The sequence below is a fragment of the Lissotriton helveticus genome, chromosome 5_1, assembly GCF_964261635.1.
Source record: "Lissotriton helveticus chromosome 5_1, aLisHel1.1, whole genome shotgun sequence".
Lineage (NCBI taxonomy): Eukaryota > Metazoa > Chordata > Amphibia > Caudata > Salamandridae > Lissotriton > Lissotriton helveticus.
This window is the reverse complement of record NC_136065.1, coordinates 751,894,296-751,917,699: the sequence shown is the minus strand read 5'-3', so window position 1 is coordinate 751,917,699 and position 23,404 is coordinate 751,894,296. Positions and strand designations below refer to the sequence as shown.

The following is a 23,404-nucleotide window of genomic DNA, read 5'->3' as shown; positions in this document are numbered from 1 at the left end:
TACTTACCAGTAACTTGAAATTAATACCATAGGATTACATTTCTTGGTTTTCACTGAAAAGTTCTTAAGTGTCAACTTTGAAAATACAGTTATATTCTTTAAAAAACACTACTGTAACCAAAAAGCTTTTACCTAACTGTTTACAGCTTATGTCCCGGGACTGAATCTAGGATCCAGTCTTGTGGTTAGAAAAGTAATCCATAAAGTAATCAATTGCATCTATCTAGCAAAACCCATTGAGCTCAATGTTAAATTGTGTTTGAAATTGTGTAGCCTATTGCAATCACTGTAGCTATTGTACTTACAAAGTCAATAGCCTATTTGCAAAGTAATTACCTAAAGTCACTCATATTGAGAAAAGTATATTTTGATACCTTGTTGGTTCTAAAATAAAACAACGATATCTTTTGATACAAAACAATTGGCCTAGAGTTCAGTTCTTGAGTGTGTGAGACCATTTGTGGACTGAGGGTGTACAACAAATGCTTTACACTGTCCTCTGATACTGCCTTACTGCTCGGCCAAGCTCCCACTTTAAAGAGTAAGGTTATATCTAACTTTAACCTCTGCCATACCTCTGGGGACTCTATACACACTGTACCTTACTTTGGTCCAGTATATATAGAGCCACTTTCTTACATCAACATACTAAGTAGCTCAGCAAGGTAGTGGGCCATCACCAGAGATCCACTGAAACTTGAAGATTGTACCTCAGAATCCAAGCAGCATTGCTAAGAGAATTAGTTCAACCTGCTGCCCATTTGTACACGTGGTTTGCAACAATGAGTTAACTGGCATAGCAATGAATGTTGTTTTGGGCAATGTGGTAATTCTTAGGCTTGTCATGGCAATATCTGTAATTAGTGCAATAAATATGACCTGCATCTTCAGGACTAAATAAAAGTATTTTTCCTTCTGACTTCACTTGCACATTGGGCAGCTCTGGCCTCTTTTGCAAGTCACTAATGCATTGAGCAGCCCTAGCCTTTCTGACCAGCTCCCCCTGTCCTCACTTGCCACTTAATCTGCATGCACGTTTAGGTAAGAGAACACATTTTTACAAATGTTTTACAAGGGAGATACCAAGTAATTTTTCCTGGTAACGGCACCACTGGAAAGGCAAATGAGGAATTTTCTCAAAAACTGTTGAAGTGTTCCTGTAAAAACTACTGCTCATTTAATCAAATACACTATGCTACAAAAGGCTCTATTTTGTGCCATTATATATATTCGAATCAAAGATTGTGCGATTCAGGACTCAGAGAGCTGTCTCTTCACGATTCACCTTTCCTCGACTAACTCCTTGTCAGGCCTCTTGGTATATCGGCCGCCTGGCCCCTCTGGCCCCTTCACGGCCGCCCTTTTGGAAACTGTTTCCTCCTCGGCACACCTGACATCCAACTTCCTTATAACAGGCGACTTAAACATCCATTTCGAGGATCCTCTTTACGCAGGAGCAGCCGACCTAATCGGCGAACTAGCGGCCTTTGGTCTGCTCCTTGCCAACTCTGGCCCAACACACACGAAAGGGCATCTTCTCGACCCGGTGTTTTCCAACATCCCCTCCCTCCTTTTTATTAATTCTCAACCTCTCCCGTGGACGGACCATTTTCTGGTCACGACCCACCTCCCTGGAGCATTCAAGAAGCCTCAAAATCCCCCTACTTTCACCAGAGACCGAGCGTGGGCCAGACTCTCGGTGGAGGACTGGTCCATAGCCCTGGACGCTTCGACCCCTATCCTCACGGAGGACTCCTCCACTGCCGACTCACAAGTCAGAGATTGGATTTCTTCCTCTCTCGACAGTATCATCCCCATAAAAAATCGGGAGATTAAAAACAGGATAAAGGGCCAGGCCCCCTGGTACACCTCTGACCTCCGTGACCTCCGCAAAAATTGCAAAAAGGCTGAGAGACAGTGGAGAAAGGACTGGCTCCACAGTAACAAAGATATTTACAACAGTACGGTAAGACGCTATAATTCGGCTCTCAAACTAGCCAAGGCAGGATACTATGACAAAAGAATACAAAATGCCACTAATTCGGCGAAAGAATCCTACTTGATTGTCAAGGAACTCCTCAATATTCCCTCGGCACCCGCTGATTCCCACGCCCCTCCGGACAGAAGCAACGACCTTGCCTCCTTTTTCGACTCAAAAATTTCGCGGATACTGGACTCTCTCCCCACCATCACCTCCCATAATTATGATGATACAGAGGTCTGCACTCACAGCCCACGGCTGTCCTCCTTTAGAGCAGTCTCCCTCAGTGAGGTCATCTCCACGTTAGCCAAAATGAAAAGTGGCTCACCTCTTGATCCGGCCCCGACCAGACTTTTAAAATCTGTGTCTCCCAGCATATCCCCTACCATCAGGGATCTCATTAACATCTCCCTCCTCCAAGGCGCAGTGCCTCCCAACTGGAAAAACGCGGTCGTTAAGGCCTTGCTTAAAAAGCCCCACTTGAACCCGGGCGACATGACCAACTACAGACCTATATCACTCCTTCCCTGTATCAGCAAGTTGGCTGAGAAACTTGTTAATTCGCAACTCTCCCAATTCCTTGAGACCAACAAAATCCTGCGTCCATCCCAAACAGGCTTTCGGCCTGGCCAGGCCACGGATACAGCCCTCCTCTCCGTCATCGAGGAGTCAAGGTGCATTCTGGATTCAGGAGGATCAGTGGCAGTGATCCTCCTGGACCTCAGTGCCGCCTTTGATACGGTTGATCACCGCGTCCTTTTACATCGCCTGGCCAGGGCAGGAATTGTGGGAACTGCACATGCTTGGATTGACTCCTTTCTATCTGGCCGTTCATTTCAGGTGTGGGACGGCAACTCTCGCTCAGACCCCCTACCACTCATTTGTGGAGTTCCCCAGGGGTCTTTGCTTAGTCCCACCCTGTTTAATGTCTATATGGCCCCCCTGGAAGATGTCGTGACCCCCTACGGGATAAAAATAGTAAACTACGCTGACGACACCCAACTTGTCGTCTCTCTCTCCCAGCTAGATAAACACCCAGACAACCTGCTGAACTGTCTCCAGGACATTTACACCTGGATGTGCGAATCCTCCCTGAAGCTAAACGGTGCAAAAACCGAGGTTATGCTTCTGGGCAACAAATGGTCCTCCATCCCTCCTTCGGTTTGGCCGGACGCCTTTGGTGAGATACCCACACCAAAGACAGAAATCAAAACGCTAGGTGTCTGGCTGGAACCGACCCTCACCATGAAAACCCAGGCTACCAAGACCGCTGGAACATGTTTTGGCCTTCTGCGGTCAATCCGCAAAATTCTCCCCCTCCTTCCCCCCCCCCTCCAGGAAACTCCTGGTTCAAGGGCTTATCTTAGCCCGGATTGACTACAGCAACGCCGTCTACCTCGGCGCCCCGGATTTCACCCTGGCCAAACTCCAACGTGCACAAAATGCTGCGGCAAGGCTCATCATGAACCTTCCTCCCAGAGCCTCTGCCAAACCGGCCCTCAAGGCTCTGCACTGGCTTCCGGTTCGCCAGCGAGTGGAGTTTAAAGCCATGTGCACCAGCCATAAACTCATCAATGGTGCCGGCCCAGCCGCCCTGAAAGACCTAGTTGCCCCATACAAAGCCCCAAGAACACTGCGTTCTGACGGTGAACATCTGGCCATCGTCCCAAAATTTAAGAAAGCTCGGACCGGTGGACGTCGCTTCTCGGTCAAAGCCTCTGCAGGCTGGAACGCACTCCCCCGCAATCTGCATCTGGAACCCTGTCACGCCCTATTCCGGAAAAAACTAAAAACCTTTTTATTCCCCAAATAGTTCTCCGGCCCTTCCTCCTCCTGGTTCTTACAACTCTATAGCGCGGGGATGCCTACGGGTCACCAGGCGCTTTATAAATTTATAAATAAATAAATTTATAAATAAATATATATGTGTTCTCTCGGGGGAGAGACCACTAGCACCACCCTGGGGAGAGATATGCTAGGTCACTGCACTCTCTCAAGCAATTTCATGGTTTTGTCCCCCCAGAACCTGGGATTCTACATCCAACACTGAAATTGGTGTTGGGGTAGGATTCCAACATATTTGATACCAAACATGACTGATTTTGGTGCAGCCAATATATAGTTAGGCATCTCATATTTGACTTGATATCCACTTTATGTCTAAAATGGCTGACCGCACTTACAAAGCCAGGAGAATAGACTCCCAGGTTTGCTTATGCAGCGTACCCTCATACTTATAACCAAACACCTGCCTTCGGTTCGAAAGGCCTACCCTGGGGCGACCTATAGGTTTTAAGTGCAGTAACCTCAGATATAAGGAAACTTATTTCTGTGGTGAGTGGTGCTGGCACTAGCTCACACAGGCTGCAATGGAAGGCCTGTGGTCACAGTTTGAGTGGTCTCTCATGGGTGGCATATTACATGCTGCAGCCCATGGGAGACCCCTGGTGTACCTATGTCCTTGGTACTTCAGTACCATATACTAGGGACCTAGAAAGGTACACAAGTAGCCAATTAGGAAAGTCCCAAAGTGCTTACCATCGTCCAATTTTGGGAGGGAGTACACTGACTGAGATCCTGATTAGCAGGATCCCAGTTAGATTAGTGAGAAAACAGAATTACACCAACAAAAAGTGGGAGTAACAATGAAAGCAGATCCTACTTTCCTACACTTACCAGTAATTTTAGAGGAGAGAGCACAGTCATGGAGGTCCTGGTTAGCAGGACACCAGTCACCTACAGTCAAAACACACCGACACCAGGTAAAAAATGGGGGTGGGTATCTATGCCAGAAAGATCCTACTTTCCTACATTACCTTACTTATACATACATAACTTTCATGTACTTATGTATCTTTATATTTATCTTTACTCCTAATTCAGAATCTCCAATGCCCTACCCCATAGTTTAAACTATACCTCTCTCAATAAATCCTCAATTTCCACTGTGACTCATTCCAAACCTCATTGCACTACTTATGTCTCCAATGCACTACCCTATACCTCTCTCAATATATACGCCACCTCCACTCTGACTCATCCCAAACCCCATTCTACTACTATGATCCCCACAATAACCCGTTCTAGAATCTTCCCTCCTTTACCCTCCTTGCATCATCTTAAACCTATTTTATTATTCAAATCTCCCAAACAAGCCTTTCTAAATTCTTCCCTAATGTATCCCTCCTAGAATCATCTGATCTCATCTTTCTCCCTAACCCACTTCTAGAGACACTCACCCCTACAGCTCTCCTTTACTCATCTAAAAACTCCTCCCACTGCTATGATTTCCAAATAAACACTTGATAGACCATTCCCTCTTCTAGTCCTCCACAATTCTTTTCAACCCAACAGACTAACATGCCCACCACTCAAATTGATGAAATATTTCCATAAAATATTTCACCACTAATCCTTTTTGGGTTCTGGAGAAACGTGCTGTTTGCCAAAAAAAAGTGTTTTAATGCTTTATCAGGTGTAATATGCGCTATATAAGTGCAATTACAAGCTTGGATAGAGACCACTATCTTATGCTATTTGGCCAGAGTCTCAAACAGACAATTCATGCAGTAAATGGTTGTCTGTCAGCAAATTAATGATATGCCTCCACCACACACACCACAAATAAAGAAAGACTAGGACCCTAGTTATGGGGAACTGGAATAACTCTACAGGGAAGGGTCAGTAAGCACCCTCATCACATACAGTGCCTATAAATATATATGGAAACCTTAACTAAATTCTCCGTCATCCCAACCAATTATCACATTCTGGTAAAATTGGGCGAAAGCCACCCTTACTATGAGTGGTGCTACGCTGCGTGAACTGCATTTCAATGGGGCTAGGTTCTGCTGTCTTGATGGAAGATTGATCACTTCCAGTGTGCAGTCCCCTAGGGAGATTCATCGTGCTTTTTCATTTAGTTGGCTAAACAGTTACACGTTGTGTTTAAATACGTGTGTTCTATGTACCAAAGCTCGAATTAAAGTTAAACGTTTGAAAGATTTTACATCTAAAGCTGATATTACTACAACTTATACCTACAGTATTCGGAGGTCATCAGTCTTTCTGAGTGGCTTCTCAATGAACTATGAATTATTTATTAGAAAACCAATAACTGCTCCATTCAAGCGCCCTTTCACAAATATCAAGCTAACACTGTCACTAGTATAATAAGCTCACAAAGGAAAATCTCACCATTAACTTGTTCTTCACTGGATGAACTCTCTTCTGAGCAGTCTTCATTCTTTTCAGGAGTCTTAGTCTTGAGTGTTGCTGTCCTGTGTGTGCTTGCAGATCCCCTTTCAACAACAGAGTTTTCCTCCTCTGAATGTGAGGAATTGTTACTGTGGTCTTTTTTTGTTGTTTTTTTCTTAGTAGAGCTCACAGCAGCTGTCCTTCTGGAAGAGGTAAACATGAGCGACTTTTTTTCCCGCTTTGATTCTAAATCAGAATTGCTATCTGAGCAGCTGCTTTTAGGTTTTTTTGCAGAGTTTAATTTTACCCACTCTGCAGGCACAGCCTTTTTAGGTTTTTGTTCTTCCTCACTAGAGCTGTCCGATGTGCTACTGCTGCCAGCAGGACCCTTTTTTGGTAGAATAGAAGTTGTGGGTACTGTAGGAGACATGCCAGCAATAGATGCTGGGGGCTCGCCATAAGCCACTGCTTTATGCTTCACTGCTGGTTTGCAAATGTCATCCTTGTAAGCAATTGAGGCGTCCAAATCAGAGCTACTGTCTGTGGGAACTGCTAAGATTTTTTTCTCCGACATAAAAAGTTGCTTCGGACATGGCAGAGGCTCCTTCTGTTTTTTTTTTCCTGACTTGCTTTTCTTTTTCACCTTCAATTCACTCAAACTGCTATTAGAGCCCAAGCTTTTGTTAACACTTTTTGTTGAGGTCAGGGACGACTTTGCTTTGGCTACCAGAAACTTTGATGCAGATGCTTTGGTCCTAGTCTTTGCAGGTGTCTCTTCTTCAGAGCTATTGGATTCTTGGGGAAAAAGAAAAACAGATATTTGGAAATGCTGTGCTTATTTAATTAGGATAAGTGTAGAGTTTGCTTGCTATTTCAATTAAAAACAAACTAGTCAAGGGTTCTTACCTGTAATCCTAGTTCTCCTTATGGGAACTAAGACAATGTGGGAGGCATATAGGTTTCAACTATGTTTGTTAGACTGGCACTGACACTGTGCTTTTAACATCTCACAGTTTTCCATCATGCTCTGTAGCTGCGAGTTAGTTCCCTTCTTTTTTACGGTGGAACCAAAAAATATAATTAGAGAATACAATAATCACCTTTGACCCTTTCACCAAAGAGGTGGGAGGGTTGCTTATGATTACAATTTCTATTTCCCTGTAGTACATCTAAGACTACAAGTTTAAAACCATGTGCTTCTCTCCAAGGGAATCTTCATTCATAATCAGGAGCATTGACTAGAATAGCAAGCCCATCCGCAGTAAATCTTTTGAATGGTAAAAAAGCAATCAGATTTTTCAAGGAAGCCTGCCTTACTTGGGCATCTGTCCTATAATATGAATCCTAACAACAAAACCTGTAACTTTGTGAACAGACCCCAGGCAGACTTCAGCAATGGTCATACTTGTTTAGTCTTCTCAAAATAAAATTTAAGAACAAAAACATCAAGCGTGTTGATAGACACCTCTGCCAGAGGAGTAGGGGTGTGGCAAAGTTGGCACGGTCATGAAATGGCTTGGTTTACATGAAAATATACACCTACTTTGGGTAGGAATTTTGGATGAGTCCTCATAAGTATGTGGTTATGAAAACTTGTGTTTGGTTCATATGAATAAAGACTTCCTCAAATCTTGCATGCCGATGTTATAGACACAAAGAAAGCTGCTTTCTAGGGAAGGTGTTGTAAGGGGGCCTTGTGAATTGGTTCGAATGGCGAACCCATGAGATGTGATATTTCAGTTTTCAACTCCCAGGAGAAGGTGGTCTAGATACTGGGAGAAAAATACGTTTTAATGCCCTCTAGGAAGTCCTTAACCATTGGGATATTGAACAAAGCGTCTGAAGCACATTTGCTGTAGGCAGTAATAACTGACAAGCAAGCTGTAATGGTTGAAAACCTGAATGAAGGAATATGATTAAATGAATATTGGATTTGCAATACAAACTAATTCCCAAAAATGTACAAATCCTGGCACTAAGGAAACCAAAGACTACACTGTGGTGTGAACTATGAAGCGAAGAGGATTTTAACAGCCACGTTTCCAATCCATTTCTAAAAGCAGACTCCGCTTGAGTTTTCAAAGTTCAGCTTAAAGGTTAATCCAATAAGAGGCAACAAAGACCATGCAGAATGCCCAACCCATTCTCATTCTTCTAAATCTAGGTACATAGACAGGGCTGGCATACAAAGAGCGGCGTAGCTGAAGTGGAACATAAGGTAATTTAGATAGTGAAGATGAAATTGTTTCTAACCTGCAATCCTAGCTCTCTTTCAGGGAAATCTCAATTTCTCACGGATGGGGACTACGAAGCAGTTCTTTCAATATCACATTTTTAGAGCACCTTCACCTTACTTTGGAAAGGCCAGGAGATACATGTGCATATGCAGCCTTACGATAGGCTATACTGTCAAATGCCATTAATTTGCTTTAAAAGATGGAGGAAAAAGCATTCAGTCTTCATAAAGTCACTAAAAGAGAATAGTGGAGGTTAAAATGTACCACAAAGTGTTTTTACTTTCTTTTACAGTGAATGGTAGGAAGAATAGGACAATGTAGCTGGAGAGGCTGCAGTATTGAAAACAATGAGAAAAGAACACTGCACCTTTATGGGCACTCTAAACTTCAGTGTCCCATCATCCCCATAGGTACCAGTTTAGCCAGTATTGTTTTTTGGTCTGACCTACGCAGCACGCATGCGCTGCTTAGTAGGGCCTTTAGTCGTCGCTCTGCTCATTTTCAAGCACACACCGTGCTTGTGGCGGGATCCACCTTGCGGGAGCGAGCAGCGGCGCGCCACAAGCACGAGTGCAGTGCTTGAAAAGTGAAGACTGAGCGTGCACGCATGCACCACTCCTGGGCTTGTTCCTCATTGGCTGCAATACGTCACTGTCGTGCCCGTAGCGGTGGTTCTCTCTCTCCTCCACTCTCCCTGGTCCACTCTCTCCTGATCCTTTTGCTCTCTAATCTGTTTGCCTTCCTGCCTATCTGTCTAATCCCCTCTGTCGTTTTCGCTCTGTTCCTCTCTATCGGCCTCCTTCCTTCTCACTATATTACCTTCCATATTGTACATTCTTTCTATCGTCTCCTGTCTGTTCACATCCCTCTCCCCCCTTCTCTCAACACATCTTTCTCTGCCTTTTTGTTTGTCTTGCCTCTCTCTTTCCCAAAGTATCTTCCATCATGTTCCTTTCATTCTCTCGTTCAGTATCAATTTATATCACTCACTCCCTATCTCTTTCATTCAGATGTTTCTCCCTCAATCTCCATTTTACAGGTGTATGTTGGTCACGCTCACTCCTCTTCTCCATGTGCTGTCTCATTCCCCTCTCTCTCTCGAACTCTTCCTATCTTGCCTGGTCTTCTTTGCTCGTTCTTGCTCCACGTTTTTCTGCCGTCCTCTACACTTCTATTTCTCTTCACCTTTCTCCCAATCACACTCCTTGTCAACACTCCCTCACTTCCGGTTCCCATCCATGTACTTTCTCCTTTTCTCGCCTACTTTCACTTCTGCATGGTTCCCGCTCCTTTCTCATTCCCCACTCTCCCCGACCCTGCTTTCCGCTTTGGCTAACAAGTTCCGGAACGAGTGAGAAATGGAAATTGTAAGCGTGAAAACAAGTGAGACTTTGCGGCTTGTTCCTGGGGTGTGAGATGCATGAATAAAAACACCTCATAAAATCCTAAAAGGAGTGAGACATACCCCGAAAGACCAGGCCTTTTCACTATACTACACCCACCACCACACACCCCTTTATCCCTACTCCCCCCTCCCCCCCAGAGACCTTGGCCTCCACCATCACCTTCCCTTCTATGTCGCTCTTTCACCATCTGTGACTTTTCAGTAAATTAGGCTTTCCTTGTGACCCAATCCGTATTTGCTCGCCCCGGAACAGGATACCACACAGATGTGCCCAGCCGAGGCAGGGATTAAGACATAAACAAACAAAAGGAAAGAGATGGAAAAAGTGGTTAAAGAGGCCCTTTAAAACAAAGTACTAGTATCAAAAATCACATATTTATTGTGTCATATCAACAGTTTCTTAAAAAGAATTAGTTAACGTACAAATGTGCTCAAGACAAAAATTGCTGGTATACAAAAAGGGGGGGGGGGGGGACATACAAACCAGACAAGTGGCATACAAAAACATTACATATCGGGATAAAGGAACAACATAAACATAAATATTGTGTCCTTAATTCAAATTGAGCCACAAAGAAGCGTTGACGGCGTTTCGACCGATATATTATTGTACGGCCATCTTCAGGACTTGGAATTATTCTTGAGCAATATTTACCTTCAGCTTAAAACAGGGGAAGACCAGTCTTTAATTGAGGTCATCCAAGAATACTTTTAGTGGCACATATAGCGGATACAGCAGGAGTTGTTGTCACTAACGCGGAACGAACCCTGGGCCGCCTGAATTGCGCGGATTGCCACATAATGAGGCGAGCAGTTGGTTGAAATTTTGTGGCCACTGCCTTGACACTGTGAAGCCAGTTCAATGAAGGGTGTCTGTATCCGCTATACGTGCCACTAAAAGTATCCTTGGATGACCTCAATTAAAGATTGGTCTTCCCCTGTTTTAAGCTGAAGATAAATATTGCTCAAGAATAATTCCAAGTCCTGAAGATGACCGTACAATAATATATCGGTCGAAACGCCGTCGACGCTTCTTTGTGGCTCCATTTTAATTAAGGACACAATATTTATGTTTATGTTGTTCCTTTATCCCGATATGTAATGTTTTTGTATGCCACTTGTATGGTTTGTATGTCCCCCCCCCCCTTTTTGTATACCAGCATTTTTTGTCTTGAGCACATTTGTACGTTAACTAATTCTTTTTAAGGAACTGTTGATATATGACACAATAAATATGTGATTTTTGATACTAGTACTTTGTTTTAAAGGGCCTCTTTAACCACTTTTTTCATCTCTTTCCTTTTGTTTGTTTATTTCTTTCTTTGAATTGTTGGAAGTATTTTAACTTCAGTGTTTCTTCTCCCTGAACCTATTGTTAGGTGTATTGATTGCTTGTCCCGGGTTCGGGGTTTATGGACATCCCCTGTGGTTGCTAATCAGGGATTAAGACATGGCATAAAGTGTTCCTTGGGGAAATAGCTTGGAAGGCACTCAGCGCTTGTTCCAGGTCCTGTGTACTTATTCTTTGTGTGTTCATGGTGTATATATGTATATATCTGACCTGCCCGGAGCACCAAATAATATATATTTCCTCCTGTGCCCGAGGGGCCTCCAGCATCCTGTGGAGAGGAGGGCCCCCGCGCGCGCATTGCTCTGACTGAAAAACAACAAGGTTACAGAGGCAGTTTATCAGTTTTACGGGCCCTCGGCTGTTTAATATCAAGCCTCGGAAGTTCATAAAATGGAGCTGGCACTCTGTCACTCTGCCCCATTCTGGCTCCTTGTTTGAGATGCTGGGGCAGAGTCTCGGCTCTCTCTCCCTTACTGGGTGCACACTCCACCGCCAGGGTCCCTGCCTACTCGTGTTCTTCGGGAGCTTGAGATGTGTAAGGCTACTTCACCCCAGACCCTCACTCGTTTGTGGTGTAACTCCTTGGATCGGGAGATCAGTATCTGATGTGTTGTCTTGCGACGTGCTATTTTTTATTTTTAAGTATTCGTGAAGTGAGACTTTGTTCATCCCCCACAAATTAATGACTTGGTATCTCCAGTGCTTGAAGTGGAAAAATAGTAGTGCAGGTACTCTAACAGGGTACCTGCTCGTTTCTGAGAAGAGCCGGTACTCTCTAATTAAAAAATATCAATTCACTCTTGAGACGAGCTGGTACTTTCCCTCTCGAAATAAAATCGTGCCGGATTCAATGACAGCTTGTTAACCATTTTAATACTTAACTTCTCTATAACATAGCTTACGAACATTAGCAAAGCCAAAAGATCTATCTAAACACCTATAAGGTCCCAAAGGCGAGACCTATTGGCAATGCCAATGCTTGTTTCTTGTTCTTGCAAACCGGATCCCAGAGCAGAGATCTGCGTTTTTACGACTTTTTCACTCAAAATTGTTTTTTTAAAGTGATTCACTCCATGTCCTTTAGAGTGGACAGTATTCTTGGATATTATCCTGAAAGAAAATATATCTTTTTATTGCGCAATGCCCAGAATATGGCAGAAAAATTGCAAAAATAGATCCACAGAGGATCTGTTTGCCTGACTCTCTAGACATGTTGCCACTGCACAACCCTCTCCAGACATACTTTGAGGGAGTCACTTTACTAAGTGCTAATTTCCTTTTGAGACCACCAAACGGAAAATGTGACCCTGTGAGCATATGTCCGTGGCATGTAGTCCTGTAGATTCACATGCTGTGCAAACTCCTGCCATCTAGCGTTGCACCTGGATGTGTGCAAGCTGATTTTCTTTTAAGGAAGTTTCGAGTCACTGGGTACTCATGCTGATAATGCGCATGGCCATTGACTCCACTGTTATTGTTTTACCGCACGGTAGGTGAGGATGGAATGTGAAGTGCAGTATAAGGAGATATCCATGCAAAAGAAGAAAGAGAGATATTAAGTGACACTGCAATGGCTATCGGTGTCCACAGAGGAAGGTGGACATATGAATCTACAGCACTATATGCTATGAACAGATTCTTTTAGAGGAGGTAACAGTTTCTGTTCAAAGCACGTGTGGCTGTAGATACACATGTGGAACATAGACTGTACAGCAATCCTCCCAAAAAGCAGTTGCTGGCCTGTGGGTGTGGCAGCAGATTGAAAGAGTGAACAAAGCCCTGCCTGACCAGCATTAGCTTGTTAGCAGGCTAGCACATCTACACACTGTTTTGTGAAAGAAAATGGTGTGGACCAAGCAGCTTCTTAGCTTATCTTACCTATTAGGATGTTCCCCAGACAGGACATGGACGCTCCTTTCTTCAAAGTGGAGTGAGCTCTAGGAGAAATGGGCACGTTTGGATGCATCAAAGGATCCATCTGGTAATGCTAGACTTGGGCAAAGCCTTCCCTTTACAGGGTTTGGAGAAAGCAACAAAAAATAGTGTCTTCCTAAATGGTGTGATTCTGTGAACATAGTATATGAGGGCTCGTTTCATATCCAAAGTATGGAGAGCCCGTTCCACAACTGATTCAGGTTTTGGGAAAAAGACAGGAAGTTCAATTGACTTTCCCAAAAAATATTTCTTTATTAACATTTTAAAGAACAATAAGTATGATGACATGGAATATATTTGATAGGTTGAAAAATACGGTTGAGAGACATATGACTTGTCCACTGAAAGAAGTATGTTCCATACGATGTGCAACATTCACGTTCTACTTCACCACACGTGTACATGCAAGCATTCATAACAATTTTTACAAGTAGCCCAAAAACAGCGTGTCTTGGAGAAAGCCAATAAACTGTTGGGTGTGCGAAGGAAGTATAGTTTGACTAATGTAAGTCATGGGACAGTGAGACAGATTGGGCACAGAAAGGGGAGAGGGCAGTCATGCAGTACAAGTAATCTGCCCCATCGGCACCTCTTGAGTGAGGGTGGATGGGCAGGTAGGAGGGTGACACAACACGCACTCTGGCATGCAGTGTGTTGTGCGCCGCATGCGCATTTAGAGGGAGGCTCGTTTTTGATGGGTCCCCACCACCTCCAGGCACCTCTGCTAGTCTGAGAGGGTGAGACAATGGTGGGCAGCCCGCTCCCATTACGTGCGTTGCCGTTTGTTCAGCTATAACGCCAGCGGGCAGGTCAGAAAACCATAGTTTAATGGGCGTGGGGGGTGCATAGACTTTCAGCACATTGCTATTCTGCGCTTAGCCAAGACAATCGCCAAACCTAGCAATTTGTTGGTAGCGGAATCCTTACGCGTGGCTGAGCATGAAGTTATCCCCAAGAGGTATATGTAGTGTAGCAGCCATCGCTTCTAAGAGCAGCTCTGACACCGGGGCCCACTAAGGAATCAGCTGGAGGCACGACCATACCATATGGATGAAGTCAGCCGCGTCGGATTGGCAGCGCGGGCATGAGTACGAGGTTCCCCTATACAGGCACACCAGTCTACAGGGCCTGAGATGTGTGGTGAAGACAAATGAACTGGGTATATTTAAGTCTAGCATTTGTGGATACGTGCGGAAGGCAGCGAGGGAAGTACCCTCATCCACTCACAGGAAATGATATAGTAGTATGATAGCACGGAGACCAGGTCCATGTGTATACATGAGTTGGAGGGTTCTAGACAGGTCTAGTACATCAGGCATTCTTTGCCATACCTTGTGCGATTGGTGAGTTAGTTAAGGTTAAAGAAGAAAAGACCCCTGCAGGATACCGTAGTCGTCGACCAAGATCTTGAAAGTACAAAGGATTTCGTCCAAGAGGGCCCCCCATGTAATGAGGCCAGAGTTGATCCAGGCTGTAGCTTACGGTCTGAAGCCCCAATCTATGCAATCCACCCCTGACCATAGCAATAGGTCAGGGGAGCATGGGGGCTTTCCTTTGACTGTGTACGTGCTCCATCATGCAGGGGTTCTTCCCATTAGTATTTTCCCGGCCCATTTAGGGATCCGTCTCTCCGACCCCAGCAGCCACTCCAGCATCATAGGTGAGTGCATCCTCCTACCTGACCAGTGCCCTAGCTCGGACAGATTTTGGCTGGCCAGCCAGCAAGTAGGCCATTGAAACCGGGTGGCCACATAATAACATTCACAGTTCAGGGCTCCTAAGCCACCCTGCGCGAGCACATAATTTGTTAAGGGACAGTCGCTTCCGCCCTTACCCAACCCCAGTGCAATCAGGAGTGCTCTCAAATCAGATTTTACGGGGCATCAAGGCGAAATCATAGTCTGGGGAACACTATTAGCAGAGAGTGGCAATGCTGTCCAGAATGGTGGAGATGATTTAGTGATGGTCTTACCCAGGTTGCCATTCAGCAAGTCCTGTACAGAATGATGAATACATAGCAAGGTGCCCGTAAAATCCTGCCGTTGATCCGGGGAGAAAAACATAATTGGGAACAGCTGGGATTTTATCTTTAATCCTGATCCAACAGTGCCAAAAGGTACGGGAGGACCGCAGCCTCTTCGCGCAGGTGTATAAAAACTTCATCTGCATACATGGAAATTATATGCCAGTAATTGACTGCCTGTATCCCCCGGTCGGTAGCGTGCCTCCGAAGCGCACAGGCCAGTGGCTCCATTGCTAGCACAAAGATAATACGGGAGAGCAGACATCCCTGTCTAGCGCAGCGGCCTATATTAAAGGACTCAGATTGTGGCGCCGGTTTCAACACGGGTAGAGGTGAATTGTATAGGAGAGAGATCCATTTAGGAAATTTTGGGACAATTTTAAATCCACCAAGCACCACCATCAGAAAATTACACCCCAAGCTATCGAAAGCTTTATGTCGAGGGAAGCGACTCAGGGGTGCACTTCTGTCTCCCGAGCCCAGTCCATCAACAAAGAGCTAATGCAAGTGTAAGGAGTAGTTTCTGTCCTGTAACTCCAGTTCTGTAGTAGGGGTATCTCTGTTCTAGTCATAATCTAGTGAATAGTCCCGCCCATGTGCGTGGACCCCGGAGCAATCAAAAATAATCTCTTAAATTGTCAAAAAATGCAGACCTGCACAGACACTTAAGAGAGTTTAAAGACAGATAATGCAGCCTATATCCCCAGGCAACACTGTCCAGTACTTCAACTAGAAATTCCACCAAAAATCCACAAACAGCACAGCCTGTCCAGATTTCTTCACAGAGAAAAACGTTCCTTTCCCAGCAAAATCCTCTGGAATGATAGAGAGGAAGGAGTGGACAGACAAGCCCCATAGGCGGCCATTATGTGGCTCAGAACAGGATACTGTGCCTTTAAGAAAACTTTCCAGAACTCTCTCAGTATCCCAGAATGCACAGCAGGTCCCTTCTACTTTCAGTTATTTTTGAAGGCGTAACACGCCAGACCTGTAGCATTCCTTACATGAATATCTTTCTCCACCGGGGAGGAGGGCGGGCGCTTATGACTATAACAGAAATACTCCTACTACAGAAGAACAAGTTACTTACCTTCGGTAACGATATATCTGTAAGAAACAGTAGTTAGTATTAGATTCCTTACCTTAGAATATCCCCAGGCGTCAGTCTGGATCCGGAAACTTTTGCGTAGCAGTACCCCTGCGCGTCGGTAGGCGTCGTCTGCAGGCGTCCCCTGCGGCTCCGCGTCGTCGGCGTCGTGCGCCGTGATGACGTCGCTGGAGTATATAGACGCCGCCTCCGCGCGCTGACGTCAGTTCTTTGCACACAGCTTTTCCGCGCCAGAACACGCAGAGCCATGTGAGAACTAACACTGGTGCCATGTGAAACTAGGGCCCTGAAAGGGATGTCCTTAACCCTAGGTATCAGTTCGCAGAACGGGGAGGATGGGTGGGGCGGTAAGGAATCTAATACTAACTACTGTTTCTTACAGATATATCGTTACCGAAGGTAAGTAACTTGTTCATCTGAAAGAAACAGGTTAGTATTAGATTCCTTACCTTAGAATAGATACCCCAGCAATACCAACCCCGGTGGTGGGTCTGCGAACCAAGACAATCCTACACCAGAAAATCCTGGAGGACCGAACGGCCAAAGAAGCCGTCCCTCCGGACTTGACTGTCCAGGCAGTAATGCCTCGCAAAGGTGTGCAGCGAGGCCCACGTAGCCGCCTGGCAAATGTCCCGCAAAGGGACTCCCCGGCCCAGGGCAGTAGTAGCTGCCGTGGCCCGAGTGGAATGGGCCCTCAGCCCAACAGGAGGCTCCTTCCGAGCCAAAGAGTAGCATGCTTTGATGCACAGGACGACCCACCGAGAGATGGTTCGTTTCTGTACCGCCCTTCCCTTCTTCTCACCCACGTAGCCAACAAACAGTTGGTCATCCACCCGGAACTGGCGTGTGCGATCCATATAAAATGAAAGCGCACGTTTTGGGTCCAGACGATGGAGCCGCTCTTCATCTTTTGAAGGATGCGGAGGCGGGAAGAAGGAGGGTAAGGTGATGGACTGCCCTATGTGAAAAGCAGAAACTACTTTGGGCAGGAAAGAAGGTCTAGTTCTAAGAACCACCTTGTCAGGATGAACGGACAAGAAAGGAGGTTTGACAGAAAGAGCCTGGAGCTCACTCACTCTCCTGGCAGAGGTGATGGCAACCAGGAAGGCCGTCTTTAAAGTGAGAAGACGGAGAGGACAGGAATGAAGCGGCTCAAAGGGAGCACACATCAAGAATGTCAGAACCAGGTTCAAGTCCCACTGAGGCATCACGAACGGAACAGGTGGATACATGTGCGTGATGCCTTTCAAGAATCTCAGTACAATAGGGGACTTGAACAAAGATGGCTGATCAGGCAGCCTTAAGAAGGCGGAAAGGGCAGAAAGGTAGCCCTTGATAGTGCCCAGAGCAGAGCCCTGCTGGGCAAGAGAAAGAAGGAAGAGGAGAACCTCGGAAAGAGGGGCAGAAAGGGGATCCACAGCCTTTGCTGTGCACCATGCCACAAATCTGTTCCACCGGCAGGCGTATACCGACTTTGTGGAGGGACGCCTGGCTGCCAGAATCACATCACAGACTTCAGGAGGCAAGTCAAATGGCCTCAACTGTCGCCGCTCAATCTCCAAGCATGGAGGTGGAGACTGGACAGGTTCGGGTGGAGGACCGTCCCCTGCTGCTGCGACAGAAGGTCCTCCCGAAGGGGCAGGCGGATCGAGGGACCGACTGACATGCTGAGTAGCTCGGGATACCAGTACCTTCGAGCCCAGTCCGGAGCCACAAGGATAACTTGGGCCCGGTCGCGCCTGATCTTCTTCAGCACTCTGGGCAGAAGTGGTATAGGCGGAAAGGCGTACAACAGACCGCAACTCCACCCGCGCCGAAAGGCGTCGCCGAGCGAGTGCCGTCTTGGAAACTCCAACGCGCAGAACTGATGACATTGCGCGTTCTCTTCTGTGGCGAATAGATCTAACCAAGGCTCTCCCCATTGCAGAAAGAGGCCTTTCGCCACGTCCGAGTTCAGACGCCATTCGTGATCCACCGAGCACCGACGGCTGAGTTCGTCCGCCCTGGCGTTCAGAGAACCTGCCAGGTGTTGAACCGTCAGAGTCACGCCCTGACGTTCCAGCCATTGCCAGAGACGCAGGGCCTCCTGGCAAAGGGTCCACGACCCCACACCGCCCTGTTTGTTGCAGTACCACATGGCGGTGGTGTTGTCCGTGAACACCTGCACTACACTCCCGTTGACAAAGGGGAGGAATGCCTTCAGTGCTAGGCGAATCGCCCGCAGCTCCAACATGTTGATATGGAGCCGGGACTCCGCCGGAGACCAGATGCCTCTGATCTCCGCCTCTTCCAAGTGGCCACCCCAGCCCTGGAGGGACGCGTCCGTCACAACCACGTGCTCCGGTTGGGGAAGGGAGAGGGATCTGTCTCTGACACAATCGCGGTCCTGGAGCCACCACTGCAACTGTCTCGCAGTGCCCTCCGAGATCAGGACATGGTCGGAAAGGTTGCCCTGATGCTGGGCCCACTGAAACTTCAGGTCCCACTGCAGAGCCCGCATCCGCCACCTGGCGTGATGCACCAGAAGGATGCAGGAGGCCATCAGCCCCAGAAGCCGCAGCGTCAACCTGACCGAGACCCGGGATAACGGCTGAAAGATGGGAATCAAGGCCTGAATATCCCGGACCCGCCGTTCCGGAGGATAAACCCGAAACTGCGCCGAGTCGAGAACAGCTCCGATGAAAAGGAGCTTTTGAGAGGGACACAGGTGTGATTTCGGCACATTGATGGAAAACCCCAGCTCGTGCAGGAGGTCTGCCGTCACCTGAAGGTGGTGGACGACTGTCTGGGGCGAGCCCGCCTTCAACAACCAGTCGTCGAGGTTAGGGAAGACTGAAACCCCTAACCGGCGCAGATGAGCTGCGACCACCGCCATCACTTTCGTGAACACCCGTGGGGCGCTGGTAAGGCCGAATGGGAGCACGATAAACTGAAAGTGCTCGTGGCCTACCGTGAACCGCAGGTAACGCCGGTGGGCCGGCAGGACGGGGATGTGAAAATACGCATCCTGCAAGTCCAACGCTACCATCCAGTCTTGTGGGTCTAGAGCAGCCAAGACCTGAGCCAAAGTCAACATCTTGAACTTCTCCTTCCGGAGGAAGCCGTTGACGTTCCGTAGGTCCAAGATAGGACGTAGGCCCCCTTTGTCCTTCTTGGGTACCAGAAAGTAGTGGGAGTAGCAACCACACCCTACTTCTGGCCCAGGAACGCGCTCGATGGCCCCCTTGGCCAAGAGGGCCGTAACTTCCTCCCGCAGAAGTGTCAAGTGGTCCCCCGACACACGGTGGTTCTGCGGTGGCATGGCTGGAGGAGTGGTCTCGAAGGGGAGGGAGTAGCCCCTTCGGACGAGCTGCAGCACCCACCTGTCCGATGTGATAGTGCGCCAGCGGGAGTGGTGATGGCGAACCCTGCCACCCACTGGCGTCACATGGGCCTGAAAGCTCGGACTAGGAGGATTTGGAGGCTGCTGCGGGGGGAGGTGTGGACTGACCTCGCCGCCGTCCCCGACCGCCACCACGGCGGAATCCACGGCCGCCACCGCGCTGAGGAGCGCTCTGCGGTGCGTGGCTGGCAGCCCGTGTGGGACCGCCCCTTCCGTGGCCACGAAAGGAGCGAAACGAACCCGTTTGCTGGGGCTGGGTCGAGAGACCCAAGGACTTGGCCGTGACCCTGGAGTCCTTGAAGCGCTCAAGCGCGTTGTCCGCTTTGTCGCCGAACAGGCGACTGCCATCGAATGGCATGTCCATCAGGGCATTCTGGACATCCGGCGAGAAGTTGGCGGATCTCAGCCAAGCATGGCGACGAATCGCCACCGTCGTGGACATCGCTCTGCCCAGCGAGTCGGTCGTGTCAAGACCACACCGTATGGAATACCTCGCCGCGTCCCGGCCTTCAACCATAGCCTGGCCGAGCTTGTCCCGTACCTCCTGCGGGCATTGCGGCAGGCACTCTGCGACCGTATCCCACAGAGAGTGGGTGTAGCGGCCCAAGAGGCATGCGGTGTTGCAAGACCGCAGTCCGGCACTCAGGGACGAGAAGACCTTCTTGCCATACTGGTCGTACCGCTTAGATTCCCGATCGGGCGGAGCCGACGGAAATGCGGACTGGGAAGTGGAGGCCTGGATCACCAGACTCTCAGGGGAGGGATGGGTGGACAGGAAGGCCGGGTCGTCCGAACACGGACGGTGGCGCCTGGCAACGTTCCGATCAACAGGCGCACCGGAAGCGGGCCTGGACCACGTGCCCAAAAGGACATCCGTCAAGGCGTCATTAAACGGCAGCAGAGGCTCCTGTGGACATGACTGCGGTTTGAATACCTCGGTGAGGATGTTAGGCTTCACCTTAGCGACGGGGAGCTCAAGGTTCAAGGCCTTGGCAGCCCTCATCAGTACCACCGAATAGGCAGCCCCAGCCTCCGACGCCACAGTGGGAGGCGAGACAAACCCAGGGTTAGGCGATTCGTCCAGACCACTGGCATCACCCAAGTCACCTGTCCAGTCCACGTCGTACTGGCAGTCTCGTGACAGAGGGTCCTCAGACCCCTCCCAACCCTCTCCATAATCGTCCTCATCGCCATAGTTTGAGTCAACGATATAGACCGGCTCCTCGGAGCCAAGGGGCCCCAACGGCGCCGGACTCGGCGTCGGACGATGCCGGTCCGACTCCGCGCCCGGATTCGGAGAGGGAATGGGGGTGGCGCCGCGCGGCGCCGGAGCCCCGACCGGAACCGGCGTCGGAGTCACGGCACCGCGCGGAGGCGGCACCACGGGTTGCCCCGATGGAATCGGCGCCGGAGAGGCCGGTTGACCAGCCGGCGACGACCCTGAAGGGCCCAGCGGCGCCGGGGCCGGAACCGCCGGCGGCGTCGGGGCAGGAGCACCCGAACCGCTCGGGCCCCCAGACGGGACCGACGGGCCCGCAGGCGCCGTAGGCCCCGCCGGAGGAGACAGCGCCCTCATAGCCATGAGGAACTCCTCAATCTCCTCGCGCGACGCGCCTTCCCCAGGGACCGTCGGCGACCCACGCGGGGCCGCGGGGGTGGGGCCACCCGAACCCCCGGCCGCATCACGCGGGCGTCGGGGGGAGTCGGGGGTACGATGACGACGCCCCGACTTCTTGTGTCGCTTACCTCAGGAACCGGAGGAATGGTGACGACTTCCGGAGCGCTCGTGGCGGCTCTGCGACCGTTCTCTCGACCGCTCCCTCGACCTCCGTCCGGACCGGGACCGCTCTCGACGCGGGGCCGACACCCGGAGCTCGAGTAGCTTGCGGGACCGCTCCCGCCTAGCCTTACTCGTCAAGGCCCGGCAGTCGACGCAGGACTCCACGTCGTGGTCCGCGCCCAGACACCGGAGGCAGAGTCGATGGTGGTCGGTGACCGACATCAGGCGGTCGCACCCGTCACAACTTTTAAAACCGGGCATCCTACCGGCACCTGAAAGAGTTAGAGTTAACAAAACTTAGGTCAAAAGACCGGAGTACTGCTCTTCGGATCTGCGCTAACTGGCGCGGAAAAAAGAAGAACTGATGTCAGCGCGCGGAGGCGGCGTCTATATACTCCAGCGACGTCATCACGGCGCACGACGCCGACGACGCGGAGCCGCAGGGGACGCCTGCAGACGACGCCTACCGACGCGCAGGGGTACTGCTACGCAAAAGTTTCCGGATCCAGACTGACGCCTGGGGATATTCTAAGGTAAGGAATCTAATACTAACCTGTTTCTTTCAGATCTGGAGTTACAGGACAGAAACTACTCCTTCTGTAGTAGGGGATCTCTGTGTATAGTCATAATCTAGTGAATAGAATGGCAAGCCCATCCCCACACCAAAGCGGCGGTGGAGAGAAGAGAAATAACAACTACTGTGCGAACAGATTTCGCAGCGAAGCCTGCCCAACCTGAGCGTCTGTCCTGGCATCAGTGTCCAGACAGTAATGCTTAGCAAAGGTATGGACCGACTTCCAAGTGGCCGCCTTGCAGATTTCTGCAATTGGAACATTACGTAGCAAAGCAGTCGTGGCAGCTTTGCCCCTGGTGGAATGAGCCTTAGGTTTACCCCCTAAGGTCTTATTAGCCTTCTGGTAACACAATTGTATACAGGACACAATCCACCTCAAGACCGGTCCTGACTGAACCATACTTGATAAACAATTGGTCTGACCTACAAATATCTTTGGTTTTATCCAGATAAAATGTCAACACCCTCCTAACATCCAGGGAATGCAGAGACCTTTCCGCTGGAGATGAAGGATTCTGAAAAAATGTAGGTAAAGTTATGGTCTGGTTAACATGGAAATCAGAGATAACCTTTGGAAGAAATTTAGGGTGAGTACGCATAACAACCTTAGCAGCATGAAATACAGTATAAGGTTCTTGGCAACATAACGCCTGAATTTTACTCACCCTGCGGGCCGATGTGATGGCCACGAGGAACGCCGCCTTCCAGGACAGGTGCTGCAATGAAGCCTTATGAATAGGTTCAAAAGGCTCCTTCATCAATCTGGACAGCACCACATTCAATTCCCATGAAGGCGAAGGAAGCCGGACAGGAGAGAACACTTTCTTCAAGCCATCCAAAAAATCCTTGACCACAGGGATCTGGAAGAAGGAAGTCTGTGAAGGGTATTTCCTGTAGGCAGTATGCGCAGCGAGATGAACCTTAATGGAATGGAAATTAAGGCCAGACTGCGCCAAATGTAGAAGATACGGAAGGATAACATCTTCCTTACATGTCGTTGGATCATAGTTCTTGGACTTGCACCAGATGCAGAATCTCTTCCACTTGTAAGCATAGGAAGTCCTAGTGGAAGGCCGCTTAGACTCCTTCAGTATGTCCATACAATCTTCTGGTAGATTCAAATGGCCATATTGCACTATCTCAGGAGCCATGCTGCCAAACTCAAAGACGAGAGATTGGGGTGCACCATCTGCCCCCCCCCGAACTTCGTGAGAAGGTCCGGCCGGCACGGCAGCCGTATGTGAGGAAGGAGAGACCGGTGAAGCAGGTCCGTGAACCACCACTGTCTGGGCCATTCCGGGGCAATCAGGATCATCCGCGCCCTGGATTGGGACAGCTTGATGAGCATCGCCGGAATCAGGGGAATGGGTGGAAAAGCATACAGAAAGCTGTTCTACCAGTTGATCCATAACGCATTCCCCAGCGTCCCCT

General features: G+C 48.7%; 1 protein-coding gene across 2 annotated transcripts in view; it reads right to left on the bottom strand.

Annotated features, from left to right (window-relative positions):
- Positions 1-23,404, bottom strand: part of NOLC1 (nucleolar and coiled-body phosphoprotein 1) — a 429,768-nt gene that overhangs the window by 108,310 nt on the left and 298,054 nt on the right. For both annotated transcript variants that reach the window (XM_078643222.1, XM_078643221.1), the window contains exon 5: positions 6,179-6,973. In XM_078643222.1, the coding sequence (XP_078499348.1) occupies positions 6,179-6,973 (795 nt within the window). The remainder of the gene's footprint in view (positions 1-6,178; positions 6,974-23,404) is intronic.